This window comes from Trematomus bernacchii, unplaced genomic scaffold, assembly GCF_902827165.1.
Source record: "Trematomus bernacchii unplaced genomic scaffold, fTreBer1.1, whole genome shotgun sequence".
In the NCBI taxonomy this organism is placed as follows: domain Eukaryota; kingdom Metazoa; phylum Chordata; class Actinopteri; order Perciformes; family Nototheniidae; genus Trematomus; species Trematomus bernacchii.
This window is the reverse complement of record NW_022987720.1, coordinates 1,602,060-1,626,666: the sequence shown is the minus strand read 5'-3', so window position 1 is coordinate 1,626,666 and position 24,607 is coordinate 1,602,060. Positions and strand designations below refer to the sequence as shown.

Sequence of the window (24,607 nt, the reverse complement as noted above, 5' to 3'; positions counted from 1 at the left end):
GTGACGTTGTGTGATGTTGAAAGTAAAGTTGTATCACTTTTCCAAAGTATTTTTTAGTCATTTTGGGTGGGAATAGTTTTTTCAAAAGGCAAAAATACCACAAACTTGGCCTGACTACATATGCGATGAGATCAGAAGCTCCATAACAGCAACCTAATGGACCTCGAGGTGAGGTTGCTTTGTTGCAGGTAAAGGATAGTAGCAGCAGTTTCCTACATAAATGTTAAAGATTAACCCTTTTTCTAAAGCTCAAGGTTGTGTGGCCTGTATCTCACAAAGTGACATGAACAATTCCGCTTGTCTATCATGACAACGCAGAAATAAACTTACTGCATACAGTTTTTTCAAGAGCTTGTTTTGGCTTTGCATATACGTGACAACACAGTTACTGTCAGTTTTAGAAATGGCTAATAAATAAAGGAGACTGGCGAAGCAGCAACAGCAATACTGCAATCCATTTACAGAGAAAGTTATTCATTATCTCAGGTCAAAGGTCTGGAGACCAAAAGGCTTTTACCGCTCTCTGTGTCAAAGTTGGTCCCAGGTGACTGACACCAATTTCACTGCATGATGCTATTTCTTATGCATTTCTGTAGCAGAACACGTTGCTAACCTCACAAAACATGAACACTTCTTATTGTAGATGACAGGAAATGTGCTGAACACTGCCATCCTATGGACCTACACTGTACACTGTGGTGGAAAATCCTCTTCATGAGGTTAGACTGTAGTTAAGAGACCCAGCAATGACATTATACTTCATCAATATAGCATAAACTTACAGTGTAGAGCAAATATGTCTTAAAGCGACTTAGATTTGCGCTGTTGTTTTTTGTTTCTGGATACTGAAATAAGTCATGTATTTTTGAGACCTTAGCCCGGCCCCCGGCCAAGTTATATAGTTTTGCAGTGTTTGTGACTGAGCCAGCAACTTCAGCTGCAGGGAGTCATAGTATATAATCAGCCATATTAGATTTAATGAAAATTATTTAGCGGTATGTGTCACATTTAACAGATACCTGAGTATCACCTAAAAGACACAGTCTGCGCACAAAACCTTCCAAATTATGCAATTCAAAGACATTTAAAAAATCCCAAAAGCATACAATTACACTATATTTCAGTTCATTCAGTGTGTATCTTCAATGCACACATTCTTTCCTGTGCATGCATACAAGGACTATATAAACTTTAAATCAGAGGCACAACCTAACAACACCTTCGACCCACATTTTGTGACTGTTATGTAATAACTTTCCACCCTATAATCTCATTATGGTTTATATGAGTATAGTTGACTTATTCCTGAACTTTACATGCACTATGTCCCTTTCAATATTTGTATTGCACTCTTGATGTCTTAGTATACCGACTACTACAGCATATGTCAGGAGCCTGGGAACTTAGGATTCTTTGCCATAAAATTCTTAAAGTTCTCACACCATTTTGACTTTAATTGTCCTTGTCTTTCAAGTCATTTTTTGTGAAGTGGAACTTTGTAAGCCGCGGTTACACATGCTTGTCACTTCAGAGTCCACCACTGGAAACTGGAAAAGCGTTGTGGGCATTTTTCTAAAACTCTGACCTATTTTCCCTTCGATGTGCATTCTTCTTTTTTTTGGTGCTTTCCACTCCAGCAGTAACAACCCCAGCCGTGTCACTGTCAAACCCGACAGGAAGCTATCACCTCTACATTTTCATTTCTTACTTTACTTAGCATATGTATTTTAAACTATCAAGAATCCTTGCACTTTTTTTCAATTGAAGATAAAGTTAACACTGCTGAAATCAAAACTGAAACCACAGATTACTGACGTCATGTTCATTTTGCATCGTCCTCCTTCACAACACCTTCAACAACACATGAAGAAAACAGAAACACAGCTGCACTTCTTCATTTAACCAAGTCTTTGAAAGAAAAAACAAAACACAGATGAGTACTTCAAAAAGCATGTTGGTGCTTTACTGTGGAAGCATTTCAAGTATTTTGTTAACTTAAATTAGACAAATGTGTCTTTGTCCAGTGGTGAAGATTTTAGTTTCCCTTTTTTGCTCACAAACTATTCTCGCTTGGTTCGAGTGAACTGTGTCCCATTGGCTATGTTGTATGAGATGTCAACATACTATGGTCAAAATAATATCTAATAACTTAATTTCATTTGTTCATCTCGGTCTAAATTAAAAATCTCAGGAGGGCCTTATTATGCAAAACAACTGGGGTGTATATCCTCATCTTAACCTTTACATGAAGGAGAAATCTGGACATCTGTTACAGCATAAAGAAATGTTCTGCTTACACCACAGCTGATCTGTTGACTGCTCTAGTTTCAATAGTTGTTCCAACAGGATTCATGCTTTTTCAGTCAAGAAAAGGTTGCTTAGAGGGAAGTACAGTGAGATAAATAACTGTGGAAATCTCTGGTTGGTAAAAGTGTCTTTCAAAGTCGGATTATATTCTTAATTTGGCCTGATTTTACTAAAAAAACAAAGTCAGACGAAAATAAATCTGAAGTTATGGGGTGGCTGGGTAATGCGCCTGTTTGTCGCAGGAGGCTGGATCATCTTGCCGCATATCCATGCAGTTTAGTGTTGTTTGGAGCAGTCAGTCGGAGCAGCTGGATGGATGAAAATGACGCTGAGTCCCTGAGGGACATCTGTGGAGGAATTGCACTTTGTCTCTGGCTGCAGGCAGCCTGTAGAGCAAGTTCAGACCGGCTCTGTGTCCATGGAAACGCTCCTCATTCTTTGATCTGCCGTGGAAAAAAGAAAAATCACGCTCGTAAATAAAAACAACAGCACACATCTGTATATTGTTTTTGTCCTTCGATCATTCCCATTTTACCTCAGTGACGACCCCTGCAGCGATGGTGGAGCCGACATATCTGAGCATGAAGCGGCCGAGTTCCTTGTAGTCTTTGTACAGCTCTAATGCCACCGGCCTCTGCGTCTGGATCTCCACGATGGCATTCATACCTTTACTCAAACACCTGCACAGCAAACACAAACAGGAAGTGAGGATAACCTGGATGTTGTCCAATTTCTAAGAATTATTACAAATGATTATGTTTTATCAAGCATATATTTAGAAGGGAACATGATGCCCTTCTTGGGGACATTTGAAAGTTGTACAAGGTGACTATTGCAGCACACAGTATTAGAACTACCGTGTACTATGCATTTATATAACACGGCTTAGTTGAATACTTGATTCTGATTGGTCAACGTGGAGTCTTAGCCGTTGGTACGCAGCAGAACTGAATATTCTTTTTTTAAGCGGAAGCTATACCATCATTTTGAAATCAATATAATAATTTATAATCAATGTTGTGAGTCAAGACATTGGTTTATTTAGTATGTAACCGTGTAATAAGTGGGATAAAGTGCAGCGAGGAGGTAATTAATACAAAAATAACACCTTCAGGGTCCACCTCGCATAATATTAAATGTGATCAAATCCACACTCACTTTGGTTTCTTCTTGATGACGTCGCCGCTGCTTTTGTGTAGAACACTTATCAGTTTCCTAATGGTGGCTGGCTCACTCACTGTTTGGTAATGCAGCAATACCTACACATGCACACACACAAACACAAGATTAAAACACATGCACATTAGGGATGTTAAGATTCACCGATTCGCATCGGTGCACCGGCATAAACGTTCAAAATGCGAGTGCACCGGTTGAAAGAGTGCACATCGGCTACAGTTTGGGTTGAACTCGCGTCGCATCGTTAAAAAAACCATTCATTCATATAATATCCCCTCATCTTGTCAGCGCTCAGCAGAGACGATCTTTGATCTTTGCTTCGCCACTACAGAGGCCGAAAGTCGCGTCACAGTTATCAACAAACATGGAAGTCGAGGAGAAAGAGAAACACTCGGCACCGAAAAATACCTACAAATCAAACGTTTGGCAACACTTCGGATTTTTCAAGAAAGACGGACAACTTCACAAATCGCAAGCAAATTGTAAACGATGCCGTGCCGCTTTAAAGTACACAAGTAGTACGAGGAACTTAGCGACGCACATAGAGGCGACATGGGGTCTGCGGCTGAAAAGAAAAACCTGAAAGTAAGACATACGAGTTCAATCACTCAGTGAGGTGTTCTGTCAGTGAGAGTGGTGTTTAGTTTACAACAGACTGTGACTGCCAATAATAGTTTAAATGTCTTCCTTACAATTGTAAGCAGTTAAACCTGTTTGTGAAAGGTTATTTGTATTCTTTATTGTTCCTATAGAAACCACACCACTGCTTTCTGCTCACTGGTGAGTTAGCCTATGAATGAGTGTTAAGCACATCAGTCTGGCAGTTGTATGGGCATTGCACTATGGTAGTTGTTATTTGCACATTGTTAATCCTGGGGATCCTTACATTGTTTAACTGTGAGGTGTTATAAAATGGTACTGTACTCTGGAGACAGAGAACACTACTACACTTGAGAAAAGGCCAGTTTGTGAAAGGTCCAAGTGGTTTGTTTTTTAAGGTAAAAAAGAAACAGCATAATAGGATGCGCAGGACTAGTAGAGAGAACCAAATATGTGAATCACTTTTTTGTTGATTTATGATTTGCTGCATATAAGGAATAAAACTAAATCCTCTGTCGTACCATATTGAATTGTATCATTATTTTGCATCGTGTTGAATCGCATCGTATCGCCCCGAATCGCATAATGTTGAATCAAATCGTATCGAACTGTATCGCAATAGGGGTGAATCGTATCGTATCGCATCGCATCGCTCGGTGCTTAAAATGTATTGTTAATGTATCGTATCGTTGGCAACGTATCGAGATGCGCATCGCACTCAGTGATGGAGATGCACATCCCTAATGCACATAGAATGAAACAGACACAGCATCCAATATAGATGCTTACAAAAAAACAGTTGGCTTATGACTGTGTGTTTGCTTGCACTCACCGGGAAGCCTTGTGTGATGGGGACCTCGATATTGAAGAGAAGGATCCGGGCTCTGAACCGAGTACACACTCGTACAGGCTCCTTGGGATCACAGAACACATAGCCCACACTGGAAGGAAGCAGTTATCACTAAATATGCAGCAACATGTGTGCAGACCAGACATATACATAACAGACATCACTAGTAAATATGTTGCGTCCAAATCAGACCCTTAAGCTTATATGAAATACACACTGGAGATATTTTTTTACTTGATCTTGATGATGTCCATGCCGGTGACCGTCAGGCTGACATGGTCTCCTGCTGCAGCCCAGTCTAGAGGCTCATCGTGAAGAGTGATACCTGCAGCAAAAACACAGAGTGTAAGCCCCCCAGCAGCCACAGGATGGCAGCGTGTATCACCATTCACTCAGACAACAACATTCAGAGTCACAAAAAGGCGCACTCAGATGGTGAGTTTGTAGCAGATGTCTTATTTGCTCAAAAACTTTTTCTGCCTGAGAGAGTGCCTTATAACATATAAGACTGCATTCTAACTTTATTCAAATGTTGTGACTAATTGCATTGCATTTACGTGCATGTGTATTCTATTTTGCTTTGTTTGCTGTTAGATGTTGACTAAATTTAGAGTGAAACAGGTAGGTCCAGTCTAGTGTATGTAGATTTGAAACTGGTTTGATTGTAAGCCAACTGGCTGAACAGGCATTAGTCAATATGACATGTTCTGGGAAATTAAAATTAGCCTACAATACTGACCTGTGATGAAGGCGGTTAAAACAACTTTTACTACATTAGAAATAAGCAATATGAAAATATTCTCAACACATTTTGAAATGTTTTTTATAAACACAATGTACACAGCAAAGCAAAGGAGATTCATTTACAGTAGATGTGCCCTGTGCTGGTTGTTTTTCTTTATTACAAATTAGGGAATGTTTCTGAGACATTTCAGAATCATTCCCTACCAAAACTGGGCCAATATGGAAATGTTTTTAAACAGACAAAAGTGAAAAACTCAGCTCAATACTAAACAGTTCTGACATTTTGAACACAGACCAAACCTAAAACAATACCTTGTGTGCTCAAACAATTCGAAAAAATATTAGTTTTTACACCAGTGTAGACGCATCCTTGCCAGCATCTTAGCAGTTCATTGCAACTGCTACTTGCCCTCATGACTAATATGTTTTTTTGACATGGTGTTCAACGTTTTTGTGTGCCCTTTTCTCATTGCCATCTATGAAGAAAATTCTGTAGGATTGCATGAAAGTGAAACGTGAACTACCAAAGTGAGCCATCATGCTCATATGGATTTATTTAATACACACCTTTGACCGTGCAGGTTTCATTGGGGGGCATAGCCAGTATTCTTTCTCCGGTCTGAATGTAACCGGCCTCGATCTTCCCGGAAACACAGAAGCCTGAACCCTGGTCTGGGAAGAGAAAATGCACCATCAGCTTTAATTTAGAAAAAGAGAAAGGAAAAGGGCCATGCACACATTCCCATAAACTGCAAGTATGCGTCAGTGACTTTACCTTTGAACACATCGGAAACGCACAGTCTGAACGGTTTTTCTAAAGATCGCTGAGGGGCTTTGAAGGCGTCTTCAGCAGTGATGGAAAACAACAGAGGACAAAAAAAAAAGGAAGAAAACAATGAGAAGGAGAACATTTACATAATATTACCAGAAGCCTTGTAACCAGTGGTGGTGAATCATTTCATTGTTACTGGACAAAATGTGCTTTAGGCGCCTGATTGGCCGTTAGTCACAGTGCTGAGTGTAACCCATTCACAAAACTCTGAAGACGCATTCATCATTTTCATGAACAAGTCGATCAGTGCTGCTGAGTCAGTTTCAAGTCAAATTCCACCCCAACATTTGTAAAAAAACAACATGGCTGTGTTCAGCTTCAAGTCAGCCTGTCTGGATTTAAAGCACCATAACATTCTTAGAAACATCTTAAATCACTTCTGTGAAAAGGTGTTTTTTGATCATATATTTTAAAGAGACAGATGATGAAAACAGGGCTGAATTATAGCTTGTGCTAGTATATATCTTTCAACCTTTTCAACAAGTGTCAAAAGGCGGCGAATGCTTTAGGCAGCTTGCATTACCAATCTGCTCCATCAGGCTGGGGCCAGAGTACCAGGATGTGAGCTCTGACACTGAACTCCTGGTGGTGAGGTTCTCTCCTGACAGGCCGCTGCTGGGGATGTAGTAAACATCAGAGTCCTGGAAAAACACGTTAACACTTGATCAAACAAAAGCTAGGAAATACAAGAAATGAGTTAATATATCGATACAGAGTTGTTCGTTATCCTGAGATGTAGGATTGGGTGATTTGGTTCCAACTCACCTTGAATCCTGCCTGCTTGAGAAAATGTCCAAGTTTGGAAGTAATGTCTTGGAAACGCTGTTGTTGCCAGTTTACCTGATTTGAATATACACATAAAGAAAAAAGTAAATACACACAGAAAGCTTCCCCTTTGGCACACATTGCGGAGAGAAATGCTCGTAGTTATAGTAAACAAAAAGACACTAACGCAATCAAACACACACATGGTTCCCTTAGGCCTTCTTTTCTACTAACATCGTAAGGTGGTAAGTCTTGAGAAACAGGGTTCATTTCTTTCAGAGCAACATCTGTGAATGGTAAACTATGAATCAGCTTTTTGCCCTTATGATGTAATATAAGACATTCTGCTGCTTGACTGTTTTTTTACTGTTTAAGGGGGGTTTAATTTTTTTCAAACTTTCACCTGCAAGAACACCTCTATATATCCATGTATTACAAAGTGGTAAACAGTCAATCGCACATGCTTCCCCACTGTGTGTCAGTTGAGTGCAGCTGGGTCTGACCTGGTCCATCTTGTTGACAGCGACAGCGAGCTGAGTGACGCCGAGCGAGCGCACCAACAGGGCGTGTTCTCTGGTCTGCCCCCCAGCCTCGAAGCCCGCCTCGAACTCCCCCCGGCTGGCGTCCACTACGAGCACCGCCACGTCGGCCTGTAGAGAGAGATGGGAGGGAAGAAAATAAATCAGACCCCTTAACCTATGGATTAAAAACATTCATCATCTGATTTTGTAAAATAAATTGCTATTTCACAAGAGGATGTTCTCAAAAATGTATATCAAACTATCTGTGATTAATTGCATTTTTCTGACTATAAATACCAATAATAGGATGTTAGATACAATTGTAAAAAGTCAAAATTAAGTTATATTTTAAAACCACTATGACAGATACAAAAGATGAACTGTTCATGTTCCATGTAAAGTCTGAAGTTCATCAGAACAATAATGCATTCAAACATTTAAACAATAACCATGCATGAAATCAGTTTTTCTTATTTTTTACATTATATTATCTATATATCAAATATGTTTTTTTTCCGTTTTGACCAAGTGCTCAACAGGAAGGACAGGTGAGCTTGATAAACACTTTACTGGTAAACTACAGGCTGTGAAACCATCTTTAACATCAGAGTAGGTCACATTAGCCTGCAGCAGAAAACACTTAGTCACTACATGATGAGTCTGCACTGAGGACAGTCATATGGTTAAAAGAGAAATTACATTAGTGGCTCAAACGGGGAGAGACAAGCACACCCATGGTGCAAAAAGAAACTTTTTGACACCAACACCCAAAACCGCACGAGTTATTTCAAATCCCGCTGACGGGTGTGGCCGGCTGAAGGTATATCTAAAGGGAAAGGATCTACTTTAATTAGGGGAAGTTTATTTAACCAGAGAAATGCATTACATACATGCACACTGGTATGTAGAGTATGGGACTGTACGTATGCGTGTAGCTTTCTAGTTTTTTTGTAATCATCTGTTCCCTGCTCCTGTTAGTATGTTTTTGTGATATAACACATTCATTTCCATCCAAGGCATCAGAAAACAAAACAAAATGCTAAAAGACTTATTTATGTTGTTAACCACACTTCACACTGGGTTTCTTACACCGTGCCAATGCTATGATTCATTGAATGTTCCTCTAAATGTACCAACACCTTATGTTGATAGCGATAGATATCTCATTTCCTGTGTGGGTACGTGCATTGTGCAGGCTGCTTGAACACTTATATTTGAAATACCTGTGCAGCTCCTGTAATCATGTTGGGGATGAAGTCTTTGTGTCCGGGCGCATCCATTAGAGTCACCACCTTAGAGTCCGTCTCAAACTTGGTCATGCCCACATCCATCGTCACACCTCTGGAGCAAACACAGATAAATGAGGGGGCTGTTTTTCAACAATCACTTCACCCACAAAAAAAAACATTTCTTATGTGTACACACTTTCTAGTAGAAGTTAAAGTAAGGTTTAATTCTATAAATGAAACAATGGATTGGATGTGGATTGACTGCTGAGCAGTTGGACTTCCTTTTAAGGTCGTGTAGATTTAAACCCTCAGCCAATTTCAGTTCGAGTGCAATGTCTTCCAGTGGGCGAGGCTTCCGTCCAGATGCTTTTTTTATTACGCATGCGCTTTAGAAGGTACTGATTAGGGAGTACAACCCAAGTCACTTTCTGTTTCTGGCTTTTAATGCTTCCCTTTCACTCTGTTATTTAAAAAACACAGACGGCAAGCATCGACATCTCCTAAAAAGTCAAAAGATTTGTTTTTTCTCATGGGTGAGGGACATATTGTTTGACTCATGATTCCTTATCAGTCCAAGCACACAACAGGAAGAGACGTCAGTGAGGTAATCATCAAGTGTTCCCGTCTAGCTGTAATCAATGTGGCAACAGGGAATAGTCATTTTCGTGCATAATGATGTGTTTGTGTGTAACTTCACGCTCTAAATGTACCTGTCCCTCTCCTCGCCAGTTTCATCCAGGACCCAAGCATAAGCAAAGGAGGCCTTTCCCGCCTTCTTGGACTCCTGCTCATACTTGTGCATGGTGCGCTTGTTGACGTTGCCCAGCAGATAAAGCAGGTGGCCCATCAGAGTGCTTTTACCTGCATCCACATGACCTGCACAGAATGATAATGTAGTCATGTCAGAGAGAGATAAAGAGAAAAAGGAGCTCAGTGTAAGATAGAAGACACCAGGGAGGGATGAAGAGTGAGGACAGAGGAAGAGTGTAATAAGAGTGATAAGACAGGTGGAGGAAGAGAGGAGATAAGGTATTGCAAAGGGCAGCCACAGCTGGTAGAAGGAAGAAGCTGCATTGCACAAGAGGAGGTTGACAGAAATGGGAACAAGGATGGAGGGTGAGAGGGGGAAGGGGGAAGGGAGAGGGCTGTGGTATTTCGAGAGGTTTCGCAGCCTGTGGGAAACTAGAATCATCTGCACTTCTGAAACTACAGAGTCACTTATTCTGGTCGAACTGAGAATGAGAGAACATGACTGAGCAACTGCACTGGTCTGCAGTTCGCCTCATTTCCTACTACTAACATTAGACTTAGGTACAAAATGGCAGAATCTGTATGAGGAACAAACCGAGTAGATTCACACATTTGGGGATGTGGTGGGAAAAACTGAGAGCTTATTTTCGATTTTCTTTAACAACAGATATGTTACAATGTCTGGACAATTAGATATGCTGAAAGAAACTATTTGAAGAAGAAAAACGTTTTTTTTTTTTTTTTTATATAAATGTCTTGAGAAAGAACTTCACCTAAGTCTCTAGCTTTAGTGTTTAATGTATCAAAAAAGTCCAATAATACAACAATGATAGTTGTACTTGTATTTTGAATTAACTCAAACAGCACTGTTTCACTGTAGATCAATATGTAGGATAATAGGTGTTAAAGAAATAGTGAGAATAATTTTGTTATAATTTTGTTTGTGCAGAATCTAATTGTGTATCCCTTGTTATTGGTCCGATCTCTTAACGTGCTGAGGTAAAATTCTACCGTACGAGTGTCTTTATATATTTGCCTCCTACCTATAACCACCAAATTTAACAGAGGTTTGCCGCCCTGCCTCTTCTCCAGTTCCTCCTTGATGTTGATCGTCTGCCGGGCCTTTCCAGAGCGTCCCGGGGTGGGAACTGTGGAGGGCTCGTCTCCATTTGAGCCTTTAGATGGAGTCTCTGGACGCTTGGGCGTGGCCTCGGAGGCCGAGGCTGCTGTGGGGCGTTCAGGGGTCCCGACCACACCGTTCACACTTGAGGGGAGAATGTGGAGGAGTTGAATCACAATGAAACACAGCTCATCTCTGCGAATACATGATAACTCTTTCGTGTTAAATACAACTACTATTATTCAAAATGGGGACATTGCAGAAGCTATGGAAGGTTAAAGGGAAAAGACTTAACTTACATACTGTGAGGAAATGTTGAATATGGTTAATCTATTTGGAGAATTGTAAGCTGTACTCTGCTCTGTATGTGGATGTGCTGTATTTTTGTTGAATTTGTTAATTTGCAAATGTAATTATATTCTTGGTCTGTACTTTAAACTGATTTCTAGTAACTGCAAACTTTTAATTTTTTCAGCATAATTTTGTAATCTGCCATATGTCTAATGTTGGGGAATGTTCGGCTGTGTTTGTGTAATGTGATAAATGTAAAAAAACTATAAATACATGTTTAAAAAAAAAGCTTAATTGCTCTGCATTGTTTAATGAGAATGTTGTGTACAGCTGTGTGTTAGATACCTGGGAACATCGAAGCCCATGGTCTGCTTCTTCCCTGAGACGGTCATGCGGGCCACTTTGGGGACGACTTCAGAGTCCAGTTTATTGTGGGACACGTCTCTGCTTTTAGCTACAAGGAAGAGAGGAATAAAACGATACACTTGCTCACAAACAAAGGCAATCATGACTCACTGTGGCCAGTAACCATGACATGAGAAACAAATGTTCTGATTCAAAGAAGGCAAATAGGAATGACCTTCAAGGTGTGATAAAGGGTCAGGTTGATTTTGTCTCACATGATCTGGATAACACTGAAAGCTCTCTCACGCTAGAGTCTCCAAACAATGCATCTGAGTCTCAGTAAAGACAAGTATTGTATAAAGAAAAGAAAAAAAAGTAAAAGCAGACTTTCACAAGTCACTTTTTCTTGTTTGTTACACTTTTAGTCAGTGTAAAAGCACCAAATTAAGGATTGATCAAACCTGATTCTCAGTATTGTGGCTTTTCTAGCCTTGGGAATAAAGTTATTTATAAATAAAAGTGATAATGCATAATGAATAATTTATGACTAATGGGGATTTTCCACCATATTTTTTTGAAACAACGCGTGCCTCAGAAAAGGTCACATACTGTAAAATACACTGTAACATACACTGATGTTGATTTAGACGGACATACTGCAATGTATAGTTTATGAGTACTTCCCTTGGCATAGCTGTTTGCCCTTACTGCCATAGAGTACATCTTTTTAGGTTTAGGATATGATACAATCAGTTGCACCTTGAGCCTCCATTTATCCGACGTTCATATTGTGCAGCAGTGAGACGTGTTGAGGTCATTGCTTTGTCATCCCAGTCCCGAATGGCCACCGGTCCCAGTCATATCACACTGCTACTGATTCATTTAGACTGGGCTGCACAGCCAAGCCTGAGTGCATGTGTTTGGCACTGACGTCCTGGTTCAGAAAGGGTTAATTTCAGAAGTGGCCGTTGCCTCCCGTCTCCACGTAAATAGAGCAGGGTGACAGAGCATTTCCCAGAATGAGTCTTGAGGTGTCAATTTAGCAAGTTCAGCAAGTGCAGCTCTGGGGGTGAATGCTTCAAGTCAGAAAAGGCTCGTTTGTCATAAATTGTCGCTTTGCCTTTACATTTTTTTGTAGTGTTAAAACAGGGCAAACACCCACACTCTCCTCACTGATGCAATATTTCAGTCACAGGATGTTTATCAAGGAAGAAAAGTACGAAGAATACTGCTGAGAAGTTTCATTCGTTCAGGTTTACAAAGATATTGTTCTATATTATAAAGGTTTTAAGCATGCATTTAATAAAGCTAACTATTCTTATATTCGCTCTTGTATGCTTCATGTAGTTTCTTCATCATAAAAAATACCCTGAGGGAAAATGAGAGGAAACTAGATGTGATTCCACATAATTATTAATGGACTTTCTCTAACCAGTCCTTCTCTAAATGACTGGCTCTGCGTTAGAAAAAAACCCCTTCATTCTGAAACACTGATTCACAACTGAGGCAGCTCTCTGCACCCAGAAGAGTCTTTATAGTTTATAGAACAATGACATTCACGTGCTGCTGTGATACATCTTTAAATGGGAAAGGGGGACAACCAAGGCAAAGCTTTACTCAATAAAAAAGTTACACGACACAATTAGGTACATGTTTTTCTACAAAGAACAGTTTTAATGCTCCCTAAAGTTTAAACCAAAGTCATCACTAAAATCTGCACCATCGCTGTCATTACATGGCCTGCAGTCAGCGGCGACATGAGATGGAAAAAGTTCTCTCTGGGGAATTTTGCTTCTTCCTGCAGCTGGAGCCTTTTCATGTCCTTCGCTACAGTGAGGTTTCTACCACCTGTATCTAACTAACAACAGACAGCTTGCAATTCACTTATATGGAGAATCAGCTGTGCATAAAATGAACTCATTAGATCACATTTAACACAGTAGAGTGGTGCAGTGATTACATACTTTTGTAAACCAACTCAGAAGTTGGCATCGCAAAAGCTCATGGGACAAAGAGTCAATGGATGTTGTCCAATGGACTTTGGGATGTTGTACAGAATAAGATCTGTTCACATGTTTATGATACAAACACATTTTTCTTCAGCAGGATTATCTCCACATATTACCTCTACTTTTCGAACAGTCAAAGCGTAAAGACAATAGCCAGAAGTAAAAAGCTAACGTCATGATATCAACAAACTACTTCACAAATGCATTATATGGCCATGGTCCTATTTGACTACTTGTTAGCAACCGCCTTTTTTTAGACATGTAAAAGCTTCAGACATTCACCAGTGGGGTATTCACTGATGCAATTAATGTTGTAGAAATATCTTGTAAGCTTGTTTTAACCACAGACCTTATTTCAGGCACCAAAAACTCATTAGAAAAACGACTGACTTGACGTTGGAACCTGAAAAGGGCTAAAATGCTAACCCATTACGAGGTGTAGGGCCCAGCACCACTCTTTAAGATCATTAGGATAAGATGATTAAACACTCACCTCACCTAATTTACATGTTAGAAATAAACCCAAACATATAAGCGAAGCATATGCATCCCCAACAAATAATCATTAAGTAGCAGAAGGATGTTGTGTTACTTTAAGATTCAATCACCTCTTTATTTGAACCTGGGGTGAAACTGACAGGAGCACCCTCGAGGTCTTTAGTGATAAACAACTATTTAACAACCAGAATTGTTGATCTGTCCAAATAGTGTAATACCTCCGCAAACAACCAACCTGCCTGATGCATTTTTTTAGGCTGGCCTAGGGGCAGCTTTAAGGAGGGCGGCCTGAGAACAGCTATACAGCGCAATCAGGTTGTGAGGCTTGGAGCAGGATCTCTTAACACTGTTACGACTGGCAGGTAAACAGTTGGTTTCCTCCCATCCAGGATATATCTGGAATACGGGACCCTTGCAATGACTAAAGAGTGTGCGAGTAATTTGTACACCTTGGCCTGAGGGCCCAACTGAGCACCGGATAAGAGGAGTCCGCCCAGGATATGCAAATACAAAACCTCCCCTCCGTCCAAATACTGACACACACACACAGAAGTAGGCAAGCAAAACTAAAATAGCTCATGTAAAGAGTGCAAGAGCAGGTTATTGGGTGATTGACAGGCTCCCCCAGGGCATGGTAGTTGTTAAAGTGAGCATAAGAGACCAAAAAGAGATATGAAAATAAATGTATTCAGATGGTATACCTTTAAAAGCTTCCCTGTAATGAACTTCTTTGATGGCCATGACAATAGAAAAAAATGAAATCTGAAAATACGTTTTGGATAGAGGCTCCCAACCACTTGAGGCCGCTAAAGGCTATAAAAGACAATACATTTTTTAAGACATAATTCAACTCTTCATAGATCTCCTGGGGGGTAAAAGTGAGTGTGGGGGGCACGTTTTGACTCATGAGAACATTTCATCTGGGTCAATATGTCTTTAAAAAGTGAGCTGTGCAAACAGAGGGAAACGCTCAGGGTAGGAATGTATGACCCCTTTTCAGGATGACTCGCACACTACCATCTACTTAGCAGACTGTCAAGCTTCAGTCACAGCAACATGACTGAGAACTCTCACCCACGGCTTACAGATTTCAAAATAGAACTAGTGAAGGATTTATGTCTGACTTACAGCACGATAACCTTAGTGTAAAGGTCAAAATGAATAACAAAGTCAACCAATTTAAAGTATGTGGTGCATCCCTTCATCTTCAGATCTCTGCTGAAAACGTACTGATATAGTCCAGTGCTTGCTTTAGTTGACAGACATTACTGCACATCGGGATATAAAAAGAAAAACACTCAGATATAATAATAAACATTAAGTCTTGAGCTTTCAAGAAAGGCCACATGTAAGCTGGAAAACTGGAACAACTATCTTATAAGTCATTGGTGATTATACTGTGACGTTGATTACTGACGTTAATGAAAGACGTGTAATCATCGTCCACCCTGATACAAAGACAAGATACCCTCAAGGGCACATTGGAGAATATCTTGCTCCTACTGTTTAATATGTCAGCATCAAGCTAAAAGTCAAATATATTTGTTTAATATTTGTTGGTCTTTTACTTATCCCCAATCCCAAAATGACTTTGTTTTTCACTGTTTCAAGCTATTAAAGACAGGGGGAAACAATAACAAAATAAATGTGTTATTAATTGTTTAACAAGTTTACCTTTGCTAGGTGTGCAAATTACCAAATTGCCATAATGCTGCAAAGGTGATCATCTAACAAAAGAAAGTTCCTTAATCTCAATTTCTCCTCACTATAACTTATTATAATCGGCCAGTGGTGATTGTAGGGACTCATTTCAGTCAGCACAAGCTTAACTTCCAACTTCAAAAGGTAACCGCAAACAATAAAAAGGTTAATTCTATAATCTACAATGCTCCCAAGTGGACACAAAAACCTCTAAAACGGACTAAAATACGATAATGTTGGACTTCTATTGATACATTGTTTGCTGTGATAGAACTTTTTTTTTATTCCGGCTGCACAGCCACAACTTGTAAATGAACCAGATTGTAAAGCGACTTTGCATGCCTTCATCAAAGTAATGTATTGCTGCTTTATAGAGCCCTTTAAGATTGTATGTGCCTTGCAGAAATCAACTCTTATATTTCTTTGTAATAAGAAAGCTGCTTCTTTCCATTAAAGAATGCCATTTCTGTCTTAGCCTTCTTTTTTGCCTGTACATATATCACACCACAACAAAGTGGTGCTATTGATGGCATGTCAATCCAAATGCACGCACTTTCTTTGACCACTTGTTGTGAATTAAATGGTATTTTCCAGTATTGACACCACATCACAGCCACACTATGTTTGTGCAACATGTACGCCTTGCAGAGGTGCAGAGCCTGTAAAGAAACACAATGATTTGATCTGTCAAAGCCTTTGACAAAGCTGTGAAAAGTCTTGACATGATCAGATTTTCCTACGTAGGTGGTGTGTGAGACACAGAGCGTAAGATGATCGGTTGCTCGGTGTGTGTGCTTGGGGTGACATTTTCTCCAAGAGTGCAGCTTCCTGCTCAAACCCACACACTGGCTCGCCTTAAGAGAAAAAAGGACACAACTGTTGCTGGACAAACCCACTTGTTAATAACTTATTCAATTCTAGATTTTCACAACTAAGAACAATGAAGATACATATCGCGAAACTTGAACCACAACATCTCTAATAGACATTATTATTTCCAATCATCATAAGCCTCCCAGGACTTCACATACACTCAGAAACCTGTTAGACGTCTAATGTTTGACTTGTCATTATTGCCACCATCTGCTTTGTAATATCTAACACTTCCCTCAGGCACACTGAGACATTTGGAAACCCAGAGGGTCCAATCCACTCATCTCTTTAGCACCTGTATAAGGTTTACACACATCTACACCTTCACTCAAAGAGCATTTACACATTTAACATAACAATGAGACAGACAAAGAACACAACTTAACAGCAATGAAAGAGTGACATCAGCCCTAATCATCTCCTCCTGTCTCATAAATACAATACTGACCAAAAGTGTACCGACAGTCAGAAGATTAGGCGGGAGGTTTTGAGGGTTAACAAGACTGTGTATATAACAGGGATCCTAAATGCTGTTAAGACATGTTGTTAATATCTACTAGGGCTTGTTCACATTTGAAGCCTCTATTGAGGTTTTTAAATGAAGCTTTGAATGTTTGTCGCCATATTTTATTACGTCATCATCCTAAAAAGATCCCTCGAACAAAACCTAATTTAAAGGGGACCGATCATGCAAAATGCACTTTTTGATGTCTTTTATACATAAATATGTGTCCCCGGTGCGTCGGGGAACTCACGCAGCGTCAGGAAATAAAACCCTTTCTCTTTTCCTCCGTACCCAAATCTTTTAAAAACGGGGGTACAACGAGCGGATACAGATTTGCTGCCGATATGACGTCAAATCGGCTGCGGACCCACAGAAAGTTGCTATCAGAAACAATGCCTGACGTGTTTTGGACGTAATCTCGTCTTTGTTTACATTAGCAAGCCTCGCTAACATTCAGAGCTAACCTGTACTGTAGAGCACATGTGTTTAAAAAGCAGGAAATGAAAAAAGGAACTCACCTTGTGATAAAAAGCATTTGAGCTCCATACTGTTTCAGAAATAATCCTTGATGTGGTTTAGAACAGGATGGCGTTTTATCACAGCAGAATTTAACTTTATCTCCAGTAGAATTCTGATCAGGCATTAGCTCCGCCTCCTTTTTTTCTTTTTTCAAGCTAAGGACCCAAAATCTGCGTTTTCTCTAACAGGGCTGGAATAGAGGGGTATGAGCAGTATGAGGCATGGCTACAATGGGTGATCTGTTTGGTATTTTAAGCAAAAAACTTCACAGACATGTTTTGTATAGGTATGGCCCTACAATATATGTTTCCAATATAGCATGATAGGTCCACTTTAAATGAAGTTATTCATCCAATTAAATCAGTCTTCTTTTAGTAAATCAAATATCTTTCTTGTTGGAGCTATTATGTTTGTGTTAGAATGTCCCATTAGTAGAGGGGTGTGCGGCAAGTAGGCCAGACATTTTGTTGGATTAAAGCAGAATATTTCCTAGATGAAAAAATTCTATCTTCTTTTATAATGTTGAAATTTAAACTTTAAATGGTGTGGAGTTATCAAAAATATTTGGTTAGACTAATTGGAAACAAACCTACGCAGTCACCAATATAATCTCATTCTACTAATAGCACAAAACAAATAACATAAGTGTCACCTGATCATTACGCAGAACGAATAATCATGCAAAAAGAGGAAGCTGCACAGCATTAGAATATAGATTGAGAATGTAATGTTACAAATGAGGCTTCCAACTATTTGGTACAGCCCTATTATAAACCAACCGGTCCTTGTCTAATCGTAGGTGTTAACCATGCTTTTCTTAAAGGACAAGATTCACCATGCAAACCAATACCTTTGACTCACACAAAAAATGAGACATGCCACGAGAAACCCTGGGCCAACCTTAAAAAAAATGCATACAAGATACAGATTATTTATTTTATATTTCATTTTGAAAATTGGCATGCGCTTGTTTCGACTCCATAATATTGTATGGCCAATAGTTTATCTTTAAATATAGACCTACCACTGTATAAACATAAATACTCAACTCATTTTAGATCCAAAAAGGAAATGGAGCACTATTTTAACTGGTTATGTAAAATAGGTTCAATACAACAAAGATACATATTTACACTCAGACACACAGAAGCAAACCCAAGCACAACCAGAGACACACCCAGAGACAGGTGCTTTCAGAGCATGTACAATCAGTCATCTTTATTTCAAAATGTACAAATCCTCTGGCAGAGTGTCATGACACACCCAGTGTAAAATAAACTCATTTGTACATTGTAATATTAAAAGCTTGTTCTAAGAGCAGGTAAAACCTCTTTCACCTCAGCAGTTAAGTCATTCATTTTCCATTCACTGCACTCTTAAATGACACCGCTTCCATTCAAAGTAAACTTATTGCTTCAATGTAAAAAATTAAAAGTGTTCACTTGTCTGTGTGTGTGTGTATCTGTGTGTGTGTATCTGTGTGGTTGTCTGTGCATGCACGTGCATGTGTTTGTTCTCGCAACCCCATGGGAAAATCTCCAGGTGTTCTCCAAACCAAAATGTCTACCCCATGATCTAAAACACAAGCAGCAGTAAACCAGAACAATGGTTAACTGATCCATATTCCAATAGCTGCAGCACACCTGCAAAACTAAATGAACCTCTTTTTCTCTTTTGAGGGTTCATGCAGATCAAAACTAGAAAAGAGGCCGTGCAGTAAGAGATGCACATTCTCCCTGGCTAAGAATAAACTACTTTCCACAAAAGAAGTTGATAAAAAAGCCAACTGCCATATAAGCGTAGAAAAATAAGACTCAAATTTTAAAAGTAGAAAAAATGTAAATGCATTAAATCAGGAGATCTAAACGTTTTTAAAATACTAATAGTGTTTAGAAACAAAATGCCAAGGAGTGGTTTATCCTGCTTGACTTAAAAGACTTTTGTTGTTCTTCAAGCAATGTCAGACTTGTTGTTTGAATCTTTAAAAAAAGAAATACATCGGCTCTTTAGTAATACTGTTTCTATGAGGCAGTGATCAGCAGCGAGTTCCGTCGTATTGTTGGTCCCAAAAGTTTCTTTAAACCACACCACTAATAGTGAGACACCGTTAAAACGTTGGGTTTAGTTCCGTTGGTGGAGGAATTGCCAAAAAACAGTTCTCATCCCAGTAAGAGTCAATTTAGCACCAACCTGGTGACTGAAGTGCTTTTCATTTCCTCCTCTCCTCTACCTGGTGAAAGCTTTTGTATGATTAGCACGGACAACGTCGTCAGGTGAAGGCGATTCGAAGCCGAATGGTACAATTGGCGAGAGTGGCGAGTGCGGCTCCTCGGATTTGTCCTGTGATTCACACAGGAAGGCCTGGTAACCACTTCCTGTCCTCTGAACTCTTATTCCTCCCTTGGATATATTAATCATCCTCTTCCGTTTTCTGCGGCCTGGAATCGACAAAGTGATCGCAAATACTGATGGTTGTGCAAAAACTGAAGGATCCAGTCCTGTGGCAACAGAATTTGGAGAAGAAGGTGAAGGGGGGTCGCTGTCGAAGTGACGAGGGCTTGCTCCATCCGACTGGGCCATGAGAGCACTCAAATCAATAGCATGCTTCATCTTAGGTGGCCTGATGCTTTGGTGGTATGGTTTGTGGTCGACCTTACGCCTGGTCCCACCCTCTGCAGTACTTTCTGCTAACACACCAGCCCTCTCTGGTTTTGCTGGTGAAAGGAGAGAGCTGAGGGAATACTGTGACCCATTTGAGGTGGTTGAGGTTTTGCCTTTGTGTTCAGTCGCCAAATGTGTCAAAGAGGGCAGCTCAGAGATGCCAGGTGGGTGTTTCAGTGCATTTGCTGGAGATTCACCGCTGAAGGGTTGAGGGGAAGCAAAGGAACTGTTGGTTTGATGCTGCAGTGCTAGCTGAGACAATGACACAGTCCCACCAACAAGGCCTGCAGGAGTATTGTTGGTTTGTTTAGGAAAGGGGAGAGTGTTTGTTGTTTTTTTAGTGCTCTGCGACAGCGATTGAATGAGTGTATTTTTGTTTTGGTGCTGTGAAGCGAGCCCAGAGAGGGATAGTTGTGCTGATGCAGCCATTCCCTGACACGTCACAGAAGTTACGCAGCTCAGGGGAGTAGGAAAGGAGTTACTGAGGGTCGGGCTGCGGTTTGAATATTCCTGGATTAAATCAGCCAAGGATGGGCTTCCCTTAGGATCAGCCTTTTTGGCTTTGCCTCCAATCGCAACTCCGACTGAGGGCTGATTGCTCAAGAGGACAGAACTTAGACTCCCAAACCCAGGAGGAGCCGCCAGAGAAGAGCTTGCAGTTGTTATCTTGGGGTTGGTTAGCGACATACTACTGAGGGAAACTGAGAGGAGGGATGGAGCTGGGCCTTGAGATGCTGAAGTCATGTTTAAAGATGCCAGTGTTCCCAATGAAAGACCCTTCTGATTAGACATAATTGACGGAGGTGAATTATGTCCGATGGCGAGAGCACCTAATGAGGGAATTCCAAAACCTCGCCCTGCGTCACCTACTCCTGTCGCCTTACTCTTCTGCTCATGCTCAGACATAAGTTGTGCCAGACTGGCAATACCTGAACCCCCATTTAGATTTACAGAGCTGCTAACCACAGGGTCAGCCTTATATTGCGGTATGAGGTCACGCAAAGCACTTGCTTGCGCATGCGGTTGTGTTTGTTTGAGACAATCCGTCTGGGGTTTGTGTGCATTGGATGTAATGTCTGTGTGGGCTCCTTACCTTACAAAAGCCAATTAGAGTTGTCGAAGAGAAGAGACAGGAGGACAACAGAACAGGAGTCAGATGAATCATGCCGGAAATAAGAGGGAGAAAAACAGAAGAAGGCACTTTGTTAAACAGTTGCATCAGTAAAATGTGTCATTGCACACATGTTTTTATAAGTACAATACAATGAACATTATTTAAGATAAATGCTTAAATTTGGCACGGTTGGTATTCATTCTGAAAAGAGGTAATTGATTATTATTATTCCTTAAAAAAGGGGAACTAGATCTTTAAGTGGCTACATGACAAGAAAATAAAAAGTAAACATAAATTAATTTCATAAGAAATATATGAATCTTTTTTCCGTAGTGGATAATAACTTTATCAGATCTTGTGCTTTGTTTGACAAATAAGTCGAAGAAAATGTCAAATGTCAAAATTAACCATTCTCTAATTCACAGCGGATCACTGATCACAATCCCTGACTCATAACATTTTCATAATTTGATCTGGTCCAAGCGTACCTTTCTCAGCGACGGCCTCTTTCTTGATTCTTTGTGGAAGCGGCGCTTTCTCCTGGCTTGCTATTGCGGCTGAAGCTGTCTCCTCATTGGTGCTTTTGGTAACTGGGGCTGTCTTAGCATCTTCAGAGAGGACTGCATCCAAGGCCTTCTGTGGGTCAAATCCACAGCTTATGGCTGCCTGGGTCAGGACTGAGTCTTGCACTGCATCTCCCAACACAGTCCGCATATGGTCCAGACAGGAAAACAGTTTGGCTATAAAGAACAACACACACATTAGACAGACATTTCATTAGCAATCCAGAAAATAAATAATACATTTAAAAAAATGTTCTAGAAAATAAAACTTTTAACAGACACATTATGTCTTCAATGAGCACATTTTCAAGAACAAATGTAAAGGTCAGAAAATCTCCATTATCTGTCACACCGTTGCAGGGAATTCATAATATTACCTTGATCAAGAGGGTCTAGGTTGAGGCTGACGGTAGGGGACATGGGTACGTCATCTTCATATGCTTCCTCTTCTAAAGGCTGCTCCCTTGGTGCTTGCCTCTCTTGACGTGAGTAGATGAACTGATTTGCTGTATAAAACACAAATACCTTATTGGACACTTTCAAACTAATATTTATGATACCGGGTTAATGCTGCAGAATATAAACTAATCCTTTATTGAAAGATATTATAGAAATGTGCTTTTTTCATTAATTGAAACATAACTACTGTTATCTTTAACTGTCATTTTATTTTACAAATCATGTGAAACAATGTTCTTACAGATTAATCTTGTCCATTAGCAAACATATATTCTTGCTGAGCTATAATATTGGTTCCAATGATACTAACCTGTTGCTGGTGATATACAGTAGTCATCATCCACAGACTGTCCATACACGTCATCATCGTCAAAGTCTAGGAAAAATAATTAAGGTTCAAATGTTTTCCCATTTGCTCAGTTTACACAAGCATAGATATATAATGCAGTAGAAGTACAGATAATGAGTCATTGTTACAGCTGTCACTCTGCGTGGTCAGCAACTTTACAGAATGTATAAGAAACAGTAAATCGGGAACGAGTTAATCATCTCTATCAACTTCACTGTATGTTTTAGATATTAGTAGGCTTAATATATGAATAAGGTCAGGCAATTTCAATATACCATATTCAATAAAGTAGCAGAAGCTTGTAACGTTTATTTCAAAACACTGTAAAGCTAGCCTGTTAGCGAAGCAAAGTCAGCTAACGAGAACTTTTATAAAGATGATTAGTTATAGGCACATCACATCATGTTTTAACGTTGTAACCTTTCTCCGAAACCTTGATATACGTAGAAAACAGTATTAAAGAGCAATGTATCTTGAGAAAGGGGCGAAGTGACACGACTGCAATGTTATCTTGCCAGCTAAAGTAGCTAGTATTAGCCGCTAACGCTACAATCAACAACAGTACATGTTAGCTTAGCAGGCTAACGAATTTGAGGCCTTGTCGTGACGCCTAAATGGTTAACAGCACCTATTTGAGGGTATCTACCTTCATCGTAGTTATAACCTCGAACATTTCTGTGCCGAGACATTTTGTTTAAGTTTCTTCTCTCGGCTTGAGCGTAAATGTGTTTCGGCTCACGGCCAGTCGCCTTTGCTGCTGCGGCTGCTGCGGCTGCTGCTGCTCGGTGAAAGTACAACAGTAGGCACTCAGATTGATTCTGAAGCCCGGAAAAAAAAAGATAAATTAAAACTGAGGTATAAAAACGAATTTAATTTCCACGTTTGGTTTTCTGTGGCTGGATGGTTAGCAACCTAATTATTAAATTAAATAAAAACTTGCTTTCAGACAATTCTTTTGTTTGCTGCTGACGTAACTTCCTGTTGCAGTTCCCTCTAATGCGGCCTGAGGTGAGGATCTCCCCAACAGACTTCATTAAACACCACACTGTATGTCAGATATAAAGTGAATTCCAATCAGTTGATTATTGTAGAGCTTTATTTGATCAGCAGTCAACTGATATTAGATTTAGGGACAGAAAAGTATGAAGGACATGCAAAGTATGAATTTATCAAAAATCCTCAATGTAATGCTGTCTTGGTTAATGGACGAGGAAACACTTGAAATGCATATTTGCCATGTCTAATTCATTTGAAGAACAAAGACAAATTAGTAAAGAGATTTTCCTCTTTGCACAACCTTAAATAAGATTTGAAGAGTTCAAATGAAGTGCAATGAAATTAGATGACAGTGTGTCTGCACAAAATACATTGCCAATCCTGTTTTTGAGGTGTGAATTTCTAAAAAAAAAATTGTCAAAGGTTATGCCCTATGGTTAGAGATCAACCCATCTGAGCCCACACTCTACACACCTTACCCAGACACAAACACAATAAAGGACATCATTTTTTCCTACTATCTTCACAAGAAACGTATAGCCATACCACGAAAGGGAAGTACTTGTTTTGGTGTACATGTTTATCTCTGACTTGGTTGTTGCATTTCTACATGTCCTATACAGTATGTTCACACGCATATGTGAGCAGCAGGTGTGTGCATTTGTGGTTTTTGATAGATGATGTTGTCCTGATCTCATCTAGTAACCTGCGTGCCGATGAAAAAGAAGACGATTAAAATGTCATAACATAATCTGATATCAGTGATCTAGGTGAAATATGCACTTGCACATCTGCACCAGTGAAATTGAATATGAGGTTTGGGGTGT

The 24,607-nt window shown here is 39.9% G+C and overlaps 1 protein-coding gene across 2 annotated transcripts; it reads right to left on the bottom strand.

Moving 5' to 3' along the window:
* Positions 1-955: 955 nt before the first annotated feature.
* hbs1l (HBS1-like translational GTPase) lies at positions 956-23,694 on the bottom strand. Of its 2 annotated transcripts, XM_034142779.1 has the most exons (18): positions 23,431-23,694; positions 22,746-22,811; positions 22,354-22,482; positions 21,902-22,153; positions 11,534-11,642; positions 10,821-11,041; positions 9,738-9,903; positions 9,022-9,139; positions 7,781-7,927; positions 7,278-7,352; positions 7,036-7,153; positions 6,456-6,524; positions 6,248-6,352; positions 5,171-5,261; positions 4,919-5,027; positions 3,466-3,566; positions 2,843-2,987; positions 956-2,750 (listed from the first exon to the last, which is right to left on the bottom strand). In XM_034142779.1, the coding sequence occupies exons 1-18, from the start codon at positions 23,471-23,473 to the stop codon at positions 2,739-2,741; spliced, it is 2,076 nt and encodes a 691-aa protein (XP_033998670.1). In that variant the 5' UTR covers positions 23,474-23,694; the 3' UTR covers positions 956-2,738. The 2 variants fall into 2 exon arrangements, with proteins under 2 accessions (XP_033998670.1, XP_033998671.1); XM_034142780.1 differs by lacking the exons at positions 956-2,750; positions 2,843-2,987; positions 3,466-3,566; ... (9 more) ...; positions 10,821-11,041; positions 11,534-11,642 and adding an exon at positions 18,830-21,387.
* Positions 23,695-24,607: the final 913 nt, after the last annotated feature.

Coding starts and splice junctions, on each gene's coding strand:
- hbs1l (XM_034142779.1), bottom strand. CDS start 23,473: ATGTCTCGGCACAGAAATGTTCGAGGTTATAACTACGATGAAG. Junction 22,812..23,430: donor AGGTTATAACTACGATGAAG/GTAGATACCCTC, acceptor TATTTTTCCTAG/ACTTTGACGATGATGACGTG. Junction 22,154..22,353: donor CCTAGACCCTCTTGATCAAG/GTAATATTATGA, acceptor TGTTCTTTATAG/CCAAACTGTTTTCCTGTCTG.